The sequence below is a fragment of the Embiotoca jacksoni genome, unplaced genomic scaffold (assembly GCF_022577435.1).
Source record: "Embiotoca jacksoni isolate LCO1_2020_lvr unplaced genomic scaffold, fEmbJac1.0.p SCAF_18, whole genome shotgun sequence".
Lineage (NCBI taxonomy): Eukaryota > Metazoa > Chordata > Actinopteri > Embiotocidae > Embiotoca > Embiotoca jacksoni.
The window spans coordinates 455234-467929 of NW_027185318.1; the positions used below are offsets into that span (position 1 = coordinate 455234).

Genomic DNA, 12696 nt, shown 5'->3' on the forward strand with positions numbered 1-12696 from the left:
GCACACACACACACACACACACACACACACACACACACACACACACACACACACACACACCTTCTGAGACGTCACCCTTCAGGCACAAATATATCTGTTCAACAAGCTCGTCATTTCAGCAGATTGGTGGTAATTGGGGAGGCGGAAGGCCAGAAACAGAAAGGGATCGTCTCCGTCTTTTATCCCCCACATTAAGATTCTGTCTAGACAAAATGAAGACGGGCCAGACGGGCAAGACAGGCAGTGCAGCTACTGACGACTCTCCTGCCTACCAGCTCAACTTCTAATTAGCCTGCCAGTTTCCGATCAGATAAGTGTTTGCAGCATCCAAAGCTGGCCTTTGACATGCTGTCAGGGGGGGATTGTTCTGTACGCCTGCGATCAAGCTGACATGGAAACATGTTGACTTTGGCCAGTGACATGTGAGGGGAACAATGGGGACCATCTGCTGGCCTCTTTGTCTTTGGTGTGGGGCCTTTCAATGGCACCTGGACTACTGTGCACGTGGACCTGTCCGAAGACCTTCACACACAATAAACATGTCGGATAAACCCTGTGGTGTTAAGATGTGCTCCAAAGGTTTGTCAGTACCGTGTTGGTGTCCCACACAAAGGCTCAAGACAATCCTGCATGGAAAGAGAAGATAAATAGAGTACATGTGGAGTATATAAAAGCCTCAGCAAACACGAGGTGGCTCAAAAAGTTCCAAGACTGCGTGAGTTGCGTACCAACGATGTGTGACGTGCACGCAGCAGGTGGAGGCTGCAACATGTATGAAACCTCATTTTTGGGGAACAGGAGGAAGTGGCAGGGAGCCAAATCTGGTGAGCCGCGGTGATGGGAAGCGAAGATTGTGTTATTGCGGGTGATAAACTTGTGCGTTTTCAATGTGCAGTGAGTGCGTGTTGAAGTACCAACGAGTCGTCACACGGACCAACAAAAACATGTAACTCTGGTTTGGAAGCTGCCTAAAGGACAAAACTGGAAATACTTACTGTGGACAGTTATAGCTTTATCTGGCTCCCAGCCTGTCATGTACATTCGCTCGCACGCAACAACAACAACAACAACAACAACAACAACAACAACTGTGTTACATCACCGCTACTTACCAGAGGCCTTCTGTCGGACATTGTTTCGGGCCTTCTCCACACCAGGCGCTCCTGAAGTCGTGGCCGAGCGAATCCTCATGGGCTCCTGGACTCCCGGCCCGCCCTGCTCACCTTGGTTCCTCCAGCTTAAAGAGAAGGAGCGTGCAACTGCTGCTGCCTTCTGGGAGTCCTGGATCACTCCTGACAAGCAAAAAACTAAACCTAGTGAGTGCTGAAGTGCCAGTGGACAGTTTCAATTGATAATCAGCTATATATTTAGCACTAATAACTCCAATGAGTTCTCTTTGACTTTCACTTCCAATAGACAATATTTCTTAATACACAACTAACCATCATATAGTCAAAAGTAACAAAGAAAGAAAGGAACTATGAAGAAACCAGGATCATCTTTCTCAAATTCATTTCCAGCTTTTAGTTTTTTTTCCTCGATCAAATTTTAGCCTTACAATCCCCATCTGTCCCATCTCCTCCCCTCACCACGTCCTCTCTGCTTCTTCTCCTTCTGTTCGCTCAGTTTGTCCAGAGGCAGGTTGGCCATGTCCAGGCCGTAGACAGAGCGTGCCAGCACAGCCGTCAGCGAGTCCATGATGCTGGCCCACTCCGTCACCAGCTCCTCCCAGCAGGTAAGAGAGGACAGCACCGCCAGCAGCTCGTCCCAAAGCTCCCGCGAGATAAATACACACAGGTTGGCTCGCACCCAGGCTACGATGATAGTCTGAGGAGATGAACACATACATCAGCACTGAGGGACAGGGTCACACACACACACACACACACACACACACACACACACACACTAAACACACACACACACACACACTAAACAGACACACACACACATACTAAATACGCACAAACACACACACACACACACACACAGAGACACACAACCCCCCCCCACACACACTCTAGTCTGCTGAGCAACACGTTATATAGAACTATGTACATACACTCTTCTGAAATTGACCAGTATTGTGAGTAAAAGACTTCACAGTGAAATGATGATCTCTCTCTGATCATCTGATCATAGATAGATGGGAGCATAGATACGATCTGTTCTTCAGTCATGTGAAACAGTACATGCAGTCATACCCTAAATAGAATAGCTGCTAAACTTTCAGCAAAGCTGTCTTTTCTTTGGTTTTCCGGTGGCCTCTTCATCACAGCCTCTGTGATTCTCAGTAGTACCTGCAGCATCTGCTCCCTGCAGAGCAGGAAAATAAACAGTGTCATCCAATGAAAGGTGATATGAATCATTAAATACCATCAGATAACATTTGACAATCTAAAAGTAATAACTAAGAAAACTGTTGAAAATCACTATAAAACCCTATTGTGTGCGTCTGTGCTTCTTACTGACCACGTCTGTGTATTCATGGTGTGCTCCATGATCATGTGCCGGTAGATGCTGAGAACACCCTTGCACACCTCCACCTGGTTATCCAGGAGCTTCGGCACATCTTGACATGGCTCTAACAGGAACACGTTGGATGAGTTGGTCAGAAACACCTAGACACATGAAGACATGAGGCTGAGCAAACAATAAATCACAAATATGAAGTCATCCGACAACAGTAACATGAGACAAAGTGAATAGAGTTGAGGCTAATTGTAAGCTCGGACCTGTAGTGTGGGCTGGATGCCAGCCTTGACGTCCCTATTCTGCTCCTCAGTGAGGAAGCCCCGACTGATGGCGCTGCTGAAGGAGTAGGTCCTCCCCCAGCTGGACGACCGTCGGTGACCGTGACTCTCCAACGTCTGGTAGAAGACAAGTGGGCCAGTGAGTTGCTTAATAGACAAAGGCTAAGATACAAAGACACATAATATATCTGTGATTATTGACTAAAAGCATCCTGTAGGGAGAAAATAGTGTGTTTTTCTTCTATCACAAATTGTGAGAACAAATAAATGAAAATGTATAATTAGCTGCTAAAGGACAAAGCCACGACCCCACAACTTAATCTCACTATAGGTCTTCTGTTAGTGTTTTGTACAGAATAGATTTGTTATTGTTTTATAAATTATTATTATTAGCCTCTAGTTTTAGAGGCTAATCAAACCAAAATCAAAGGTTATCTTGAAAGGTGGAATCAAAAACGAGTGCAAAAAACCTTGTCTATACTACATTGCACTACACACCTCACAATCGATGGTTTCTGGACTTTAGATCAGAAGATTAGATGATATGAGAATGTAAATTCATCAGCTGCCTGCCTCTTTCTGTACTTTCTACCTGTGCATGTATGCTGTTTGTCTCTGTGCTGAGTATCTGCTCAGAGCTGTCATCCACTTCATCTTCCTGTGCAGCTCTGTCCGGCTCCGTCATGAAGCCCGGCTTCTCCTGCAGGATCCACTTTCTGTACACTTTGATCACCTTCCTGGTTGCCGACGCCTCGCAGGAGGGCAACAGGAAAGCCTTTGGAGGGAGAACAAGGACTTTTATTATTTAGTAACACCATGTTTTGAATAGTTTTACAGGGCAGCCTGTTGGTAGGAAGGATATTTCAGTTGTGTTAATGAAACAACCAGCAGAGGGCAACATAGCACACGATATCACAGTGTCATGTTCCTGTATGAAAACTACAATGCTTGCGTTCATGTAGTTAATATTAGCGACATTAAAAAAAGTGAACATCTGAGACGATACCTGGTGGAAGACCTCGTTGACAAAATTCACGTTGTCCCTGGAGGACAGCAGAATGGAGTGCACCATGTCATAGACATACCGGTGCTCCTCTTCAATGCTACACAAACTGGAATCACTGGGCCGCCGGTCGGACAGCGTGCTGCTATTGGAGTGGCTCTTCTCAGGCTCCCCCACCGGCCCATTCGTATCCCCATCTGATGCCTTCTCCTTCTCCTGGCTGCTACTGCCTGCAGTGACAGTCTGGCAATCACAGACACAGCGAGTCATTGAGGAAGAAGAGTCCCTCAGTATGCTACAGGGGAGCCTCCTCAGTGAAAGGACCCAGCTGATAACTTCTGTTTTAAAGAGCAACTGTATTAGTCATCATTGTTAAATTATTCTCACCTTTTGCAAAGCCAAGAACATTCATTCATCACAAGACAGCAACTCTACTTAAAAAAAACCCTCTTCAGCAAGAAAACGTATTGTTGTCTTGTAAATAATAATTAGGTACACTTTGCTAAAACTGGAGATGTCCAATACAAGAGTCAATAATTCATAACAGCCTTCATGAAGGTCTCTGAACTGCTTCGATTCACCTGTATGATCATTTTGATGGTTTGTGGTGTTGTTCAACTATACTGCATTAGAGACATTTCTCTTACTTAGCAAACCTTCACTAATTTACATACATTTACATACACATTAATTAAAAAAAAACAGCCATTTAGGTGTCTTTATACAGATCCATGTACTCAAAATAATAGTCATCCAACATTAATGACAGCATGAGAAATCACCACACGGGGAGTGTTTGGTTCACCTGGATGAGTTTGGGAATGACCTCGGTGCCGTTCTTGGCGCTCTGCGCCGCAGCAGCACTGCTGACATACTTCTTCTCCAGGAAGAAGGTGACCAGCCAGGTGATGAAGGCCACACGGGGTGCCAGGTACTGGTCTCTAGTGCAGAAGGTGCTCTCATTGTTCCGCGTCACTGGTACATACAAGGGTTTGGGTCTGTGGTGGGGGAGGTCTAGTGGAGGAAGAGTACAGGGTCGCAACAGTTAAAAAGGAAAAACAGCAGCAGAGGAAGACAAAGAAAAAGAGAGTCAAATGCTAAACTTCAACTCCATATATTTGGTTGTGATAGTTTAGAGTTTTTCCCAATACAATCAAAATGTTCACTCTATCATAAAAGGCTCTGTAGCTCAGACGCAGGAAGTAATAATATTATTTCCTGTTTTTCACCATCTACTTGTTATACTTTCTCTTTTAGAAACGGCTGTGCTGGAATTTTATGTCACAACAACACAAAAATACATCGTTGTCTGCTTCAAAGACCAAATAAAATAAGTTCAGGTTGAATATGTTATAGTTTAAAAAAGGTAACTTCTAAAACTCTTGACTGTAAAATGTAAAGCTTGCCAACTTTACTTTGAATGTAGACCAGATCATTTTTATAGTGCTGCTGTGCTTCAAGAACGAGAGCCTGTAGAATTAACTTTATTACATATAGAAATATGCTAATTTTATAGCTCCCAAAATTGTCCACAAGCTGACATTACAAACTGAGATTTTATTACTCAAACAGTAGCTCTTGACTTGGTGTTCAGTGTGTGTACCTTTGCGGTAAGAGAATGTTCACTTTGAAAATGCTTCAGCACAAAGGCAAACATATATTTAATGCATGTCAGCTTACCTAATAAGGGCTTGTAGAGGTTTGTGAGCTTGGTGAAGGATGGGAATAGATGTGGAAGGTAGTACTTCTTGAACAGGCTGAAGAGAAACCTGAAGCCTGTGTCCTGGTTGTCTTTGTTCTTCCACTCTAAGCTGGATGCCTGGCAGACAGACAGACAGACAGACAGACAGACAGACAAGTTCAGGCTCCAGAAAGGAGACGCTTCCAGCATCACTCAGACAGCAACAGCATGCGTTGTTAGTAACAACACATTGAGTGCGTTTAGCTTTTATTGTATAATATGTTGATAACAATGTACCTGGCCGCTCACATTATGCTCATGAAAACAAATATGCTGTGTAACCAGAACATCGTTTAGGATTACAGTGTTTGTTCAGATGATATATTCACCAGTTACGACAGTGAAAAAAGCATTACACCATCTTACTCTAAAAGAAATTGCTGACCGCATATTCTTGTGCAATTTTACAACAAACATAAAATACTGGTAGTCAGCGTTTTTGTGGATGTTAGCATTGAAATGCTTTGTGGAGGTGGACGCTTCACAAAAGAGGAAAACAGCATTTCGAGAGACAAAAAAACAACAATGTATGGAATGATTTTGATGCTGCCTACAAGTCAAAAACTAGAAAGAACAAGACAATCAAGTTTTAGTGTTATTCTTTGTCACCAACAGAGGTTTATCCATCTCTGTTGACATTATATTCTGAGCCACGGTTACCGCTCCATGCTAACAAAGCTCTTTGTCCTAGTTCCATATTACATTATGATAACACCACTGTAGTAGCTGCATCTCCCAAATATTGTCTTGTCTTTTACCCTAAAATTGAGTTATTACCTGGATGACCATGTACTTGAGCAGAGTTTCGAGGATGTAACAGGTCGGGTCATCTGCAGCTTTTTCTCCGACCACAGCTGGAACCAGCGGGGTAATCTCCTCAGGCACCACCTTCGCTGCTCAGATTCACAGATACAAGAGACCTGACTTAACAAGAGTTCTCCACAGACACAAACTTATTAAATCTAATATCAGTCTAGTATGTTTTAGATGACCTTAAGAACCACCTTCATCCTATAAGGCTGCAAATGACACAATGTATTAATGATTATAAATATGCATATTCCATAGAAGCATGCGGATTCCCATGTGTCTGCCGTGGCTCACCATCTGGAGGGTTGGAGAAGGGGTTGTAAATGATGGTGTCGAGGGTGCAGGGTCCTCGAGAGGAGGGCACAGCAGGGAATCCTGGCACTAGACAGGCAAAGATAAGGAACTGCTCCTCGGCACAGTTGTCTCTCAGGGCCTGCAGCCACAGCAGGAAGAGACGGATCCCCTCACAGCGGATCTACACAAGAGCACAATGAGTCGTATTCATGTAGACACAAAAAAAGGCTAATCCTAACCGTGTAACAAACCCAGGACTTTGTGTGACCTACAGCGTAGCCAGATTTAGCACATTAACATTCACAACTCTGCTATAGTGGATCAAAGCACTTACTTTGAATGAGTTTCCAGTGTGTAGAAGCTTTTTCAGAATAGAACCTGAAGGAAAAACAAACAAACAAACAATGAAATTGTCGTGAACTCAGCAACTCAAATATTCAAAAAGTCTCTTCCAGAACAAGCAAACAGAGCAAATAGCACAAAGCTGCCATCTCCACTGAGACAAATTGACCTTGATGGGTGGCCTTGACAAACTCGTGGGTAGAATGGCAAGGCTTCACATCTTCCTGATGAAAATTAATATCAGTTGGCAGTAACATGCATTGATGAGGCAATCTGGTTGCACTGTAATCAAACGAGACATTGCACTGATTGCTAAGTACTTTGGGCAGAAGAAGTCTGTGTGTTTAAGTTAGGACGTGCTCTCGACAGGCTGCAGACAGCACTGTTCTTATGAGGACATTGTGGGCTAAAAGACATTTTGACTGGTCATAATGGGAATTTTAAATTCAGAATTAAGGTTAAAACTGTTATGTTAGAATAAAAGGCAAGCTACTCCACAGGTGTGTTTAAGATCTGTTGAAGAAGGCCCTTTACTGAGTGATTTGACTCTTTAAGTGGCAGCGACAGAGATCTTTTTTAGAAGCTAACAAACCTGATATGTTTGCATGTGTGCCTGTGTATTTAAAAACGTGTTTGTCTGCTTTCGTCCATTGTTGGACACATAAAAGTGTAAAGGAATCCTTTCATAGGTCATGGGCAGGGTGAAACAGGATTATAAAAATTGTGAGGATTTTATTCAGCATCTGAATGGTTTATGTGAAATGTCTGTGACCTTGCTATCCTCAGCTGAAACGGCAAAACCACCGAGTCATTAATGCCTTTCGTGACCTACTCTGCCCACCGCAGGGCACAAGGCACTGAATCTCTGTCAGTAATCGTACTGGATGTAAAATTATGTGAAAGAAAAAGTTATCTCGGCTGAAGTACATAAATATCTGCACTTCTCGACCGGTGACACCTGAACTGATGAGTGGAAAAGAAAATATATGAGAGAGCAAGAGAGGCTAAGAGGCTGCTTCAAACCTGTTATGATTTGTTGCCCAATGACAGTAAAAATAGTGAATTTGTCGGGGCAACCACCCAGCGATGAGTTTTGATATGTTTGAAATTACTAGCCTAAAGGGAAAGGCCAATCTGCAACAGGGATCTGGACCTGGACTGTTTAGCTGCCAAAGGCTGCCAAACAACAGTTGTAATTAGGGTTATCGCTTCCTTCTTGGGTTTTCCTTTTTTTTTTTTGTGAAGGACTGAAATAATGCGTGCATAATTCAATTACTTATTTGCATTTCAAATGAAGTGGTCATTTGCATAACCCATTTCCATCTTCCTTCTAAGACTAATTATTTCCTTGCCATTATGGGCGACCCAGGCTGATTGTGGTGATGTTTTTTGTCCTGAAGTGTATCTTAGAGGTTTCACAAGGTCAAAAAATAAAGACAAATACAGTGTACGACCGGCCAAGTGTTAAAAAGAGAAAACGGTTCTCAGTAGCGGTGCAGAGTATTTCCAATGCTGAAAAACATTTGCAGTACATACCTATACTGTGAAACTGCCATCGGTTGTAGATTTTTTCAGGCAGAAGTTGCAGAATTTTCTGATGAAAAAAAGAAGTTATGATTAGGTTAATTAAAGGATTAGTTATTAAAGTTGAGTAAATTTCAGGAATAGTGACAGCAAAAGGTTTTCATTAGGTTACATTTTGAAGCCAAATTCTTTCACCAATAACTGACCATATTTTCTTTAGAGCTGAAACAGTTGATTAACTGAATAGCTCAACATAAAATGAATCAATGAGGAAACAACAGCTGACTTTGCCCTGGTAAGTGGCCTTTTATGAGCAAAGCAGTATATATTTAAGGATTGCAGCATCCTCGCTCTTTCCCTTTACTTTGCCTCGCATGTCCACAGACCCCGGTGACTCAGGACAGCTCTCATCACCTCACCCACAACTGCTTTACAACTCAATTAGTGCGTCCTAACCTTTCAGCAGCCTATCATTATTCTTGAATGCAGCGGCAGGTTAACTGGGTCCCTCTGGAGAGATGAGGAAAAAAAGGCCGGGGGCAGCAGATGTGTGCGCCTGTGCACACATGGCTAGTTAATAATCGCTTCACAGTGGGCAACTGCTGCCCAATGGCTCACTTCTCATCAAACCCTAATCACTGACCCAATAAGACTTCATGATTGCAATGCAGAGGTCAAGCCTGTCCTTTTACTGGTTTACGTATGCAGCTCTGACCCACTCAGCGCTGGTGGGCACGATAAAAAGTTCATCGGCCCTGGAGGGAGAACCGCAGGCCAGAGAAGGATAAAGAGCATGACACAAGTATCCAGCCCAGATTTAAAGTGCTACAGCAGCGTCTGAGAGAGGAAACACAGGGTTTCATTTTATGGAAAAGGAGAATAATGGAGCATCTCAAGATTTAGTTTTCATTTGTTGACACAACAATAAAGCTTATGTAGATTCAATTATTTGATTAATGAAACCGATAGCTTTGAGATAAAACAAGTGTTAGCTGGGTTGCGTCAATAAATGTTGTAAATCGTCAAATGAGATAGGAACAATATTTTGTGTCGTATGTCATTTTGCTTCTTCCTAGACAACCAAACGATCGTATTCTGGTGTCAAATCTTCACATGGTCACAATAACACGGGTCTGGAAAATGCCATGTGATATCATCCTTGTGCTCTGTGGTTGCCACAAGCTGTGGCGGCCTACACGTCATCCGTGTTGCAGTTTGTCAACAACTTCCTTCGTCCCTCATCATCCTCCATCTTTAACTTTCCCATCTCCTCCTCTAAGACTTAGTCCTTGTCATTATCAATGACTGCGGAAATATTGAAAGGCACACGTCACTTTAAGGGGACGCAGGATGACTATCTTTGCTGTTCAACTTCTCTCTGATCCACAGACGTGATGATATGCGTGTACAGGCGTGTGACTGCACCTTGGTATTGATCCCACATGGGATTATTACATCTCCGTACACTCTGTCTCCTTGCGCCAGCAGAGACATTATGCTAGGCAGTAACACAGCAGGGTAGCCTGCTTAAGCCTTTCCCTGTGTGTGTGTGTGTGTGTGTGTGTGTGTGTGTGTGTGTGTGTGTGTGTGTGTGGACACAATAACATCATCTTTCTCTCTCTTCACAGAGCACCAGGAAGAGAGAGTGGGAATGAGATGGAGAAGATAGCTCAGAAAAAACCTCCCTGTGGAGCTGGAACGGCGGCTGCAACAATGAGGAATTTACTGGCTGATATGGGGCGAATGCAAAGTCTGCTGGACTGGAGGTTGGTGGAGTTACTCTAATCTGCAGCCATACTCCAGCATTAAGATAGGGGCATTATAGTGGTACAACAGCAGCCTTGACAAATTTACATGATCCGCACTTAGGTTTCCAGCAGTAGAGCCTGAACATGACACCGAATCCACTGCTCACAGAGGTGGTCTTCAAGGGCTTTCTGATGGCAGCAGTAGAGATGCAGAACTCTCAGAAGCAATTCACTCATTTACAATTTGTTTATGATTTTTAACAACTTGGAGACGACTGCACGATGAAATAGCTAACCTACAAACATACACTGAAACTACAGACACAAATAGACACGTGCATGCAGTAATCAGAACATGAGCAGTGAGTCAACCCCATCACAAAACAGAGATTGGAAAACAGTAATAAATAGTGGAGGGAATAAATTAAAATGCAGAAGCTTTGTTCTTTGCAATACGACGGAATATATTTTGTTGGACAAAGGGAATGAGACCCCGATACGAGCATCACCTGTAGGCCTGAAGCACTGCAGCAAAAAGACAGCAGTTACACACTTGCATTGTTTAAAATATTTAGTGAGGTAAGTCCCAACAGTGTGGACCAGGTAAGGCCAATGTAAATAAACATATTTACATGCTAACTAAATGTCTTCCTTTTGGTGAAGATCAATTTATGAATTAAAGTAGCAAACTAGTAACACATTAAATACAGCTTAAGGCATGAGACACTGACTCCAAAACAACGTCAAGTGTGAACAGCGTCATTAATTTTCACCTGTGGCCAGTGGGGGGCAGCAGCAGAGTACAATCAGACTGATCCCCCCCACTCCCCCTCTCAATGCCAGTTCGCTCAGCCATCAGCTTCAGATTCCTCTTTGGTCTGAGAGCAGCAGCATGCTTCCTCTCTGTCCATTGCTGAATTCTTTTCATGATGGGAGCTAATAACGTTTTTAAGCTGGCAAATCAATACTCTTGCTAGAGATAAAAAGTGTTCTGTATCTATAAAATGTACACAAAATCCATCTCAGTCAGTTCCATGTGCAGACCAGAGCTACATGATTTAATTTGATCAATATTGCCCTGCTGGTGAACCGTCAGTCATAACCAGTGTTGGGGAGTAACTAGTTCAGAGTAATTGAGTTATGCAGGGAAATTACAAAATAAATGTAAATGTAATCTGATTACAAAGGAGCTGCATTTGAAAAACCTTTACAAACCAGTAAACAGCTGTGTTGTTTTATGGTTCTCTTGGTTGAATTCTCACCTCCTACAATCAAAGTGCATAGAAACCCCAACAAGGCGGTTGGCGACGCCATTGCACAAAACAAACATGTACAAAGATTCATTTTGGAAACGGTATCAAAATATTGTGAACAGTAGCCTTAAAATCCAAATGCTCCGATGTTAATAAAAGTCATATGGAAGATCTTTTAATAACAGTTTGACAGGTGAGGTTTGAACTGCCTAGTTTACATGTATTTTCTGGAACTTTTCAGCTTTATTGCCCTGTTCAAAACATATTTTAGAAGAGTGATTAAATGTTCTAAGTTTCATTACTAACATGAACTCAAATACACTTATTACATATTTAACAGGGTAACTACGAATATGTAGCCCATTACAGTTCAAACGTAACTTTCACAACACTGATCATAACTATACAAGAAGAAATTAGAGAAAAGTGAAAATTAGGACGAAAAGTGTTTTTGACACAATAGCCAACATTTAGTTACTCTACCCGAGATATTCATTTAGAAGAAGATGGTACAAGAAACAAATAGGACAGTAAATGGCCGTCCATGACACAGACTTACACTGTTATTAATTGCCTACTTACTATTATTTTGAATTAATGTATACAGCGTTCACGTGTTGAGGTTCAGTGTGGCATTTAAATGAACGCAAGTCAGTCAGTCGTATGTTTGCCACGAGCTCTGCCAGGTAAAGAATATTAAGCCTCAGTCCAACTTAAAAGGTCTTCCTTTCTCAAGTCCTCCATTTTCCTCTGTTCACTGTGTTTTGTGTGACTCTTATAACCGTGCTGCTATTTTGTCCAGGGACATCAAAACATGTTGTTCTTAATCTCTGGTTAAATGAAAGGAAATCAGGCAAAAGCTCCTGATGTGCTGCAATTTTGAAAGAAAAACATTCTGACTCTTTGAACGTAATCCCCTGACGTTTGCTCTGTCCCAAGTCAGTTATCCATCCAACACAAGGTCAACATGTAAAAACACAGATTTAACTACATAAGTAAGTCAAGCCTCAAATCTAAATGGGGATGGCGGGAATTCACAGAGAGGATGACGGGGGGGAATTCAAAATGCAGTCAGGTCCGGATGACGGACTACAGTTCATAGTGAGGTCACATCCTGAAGACAAAGGGGACGTGCACACATTTCCGTCTGAGTGTTGTTGGTGTAGGGCTGTCCCACAACCTGTCCCACAACCTTTCCCACAACCTGTCCCACAACCTGTCCCTTAAC

General features: G+C 42.7%; 1 protein-coding gene across 3 annotated transcripts in view; it reads right to left on the reverse strand.

Annotated features, from left to right (window-relative positions):
- Window positions 1-12696, reverse strand: part of ralgapa2 (Ral GTPase activating protein catalytic subunit alpha 2) — an 84471-nt gene that overhangs the window by 48932 nt on the left and 22843 nt on the right. For 2 of the 3 annotated variants that reach the window (XM_069151874.1, XM_069151872.1), the window contains exons 4-16: window positions 8480-8537; window positions 6936-6979; window positions 6602-6782; window positions 6275-6390; window positions 5437-5575; window positions 4562-4770; window positions 3760-3999; window positions 3346-3528; window positions 2736-2870; window positions 2473-2621; window positions 2205-2316; window positions 1590-1827; window positions 1113-1292 (exon numbers count right to left, since the gene is read on the reverse strand). In XM_069151874.1, the coding sequence (XP_069007975.1) occupies window positions 1113-1292; window positions 1590-1827; window positions 2205-2316; window positions 2473-2621; window positions 2736-2870; window positions 3346-3528; window positions 3760-3999; window positions 4562-4770; window positions 5437-5575; window positions 6275-6390; window positions 6602-6782; window positions 6936-6979; window positions 8480-8537 (1984 nt within the window). Of the gene's footprint in view, window positions 1-1112; window positions 1293-1589; window positions 1828-2204; window positions 2317-2472; window positions 2622-2735; window positions 2916-3345; window positions 3529-3759; window positions 4000-4561; window positions 4771-5436; window positions 5576-6274; window positions 6391-6601; window positions 6783-6935; window positions 6980-8479; window positions 8538-12696 lie in introns of all 3 variants that reach the window. The other variant, XM_069151873.1, reaches the window with a different exon arrangement.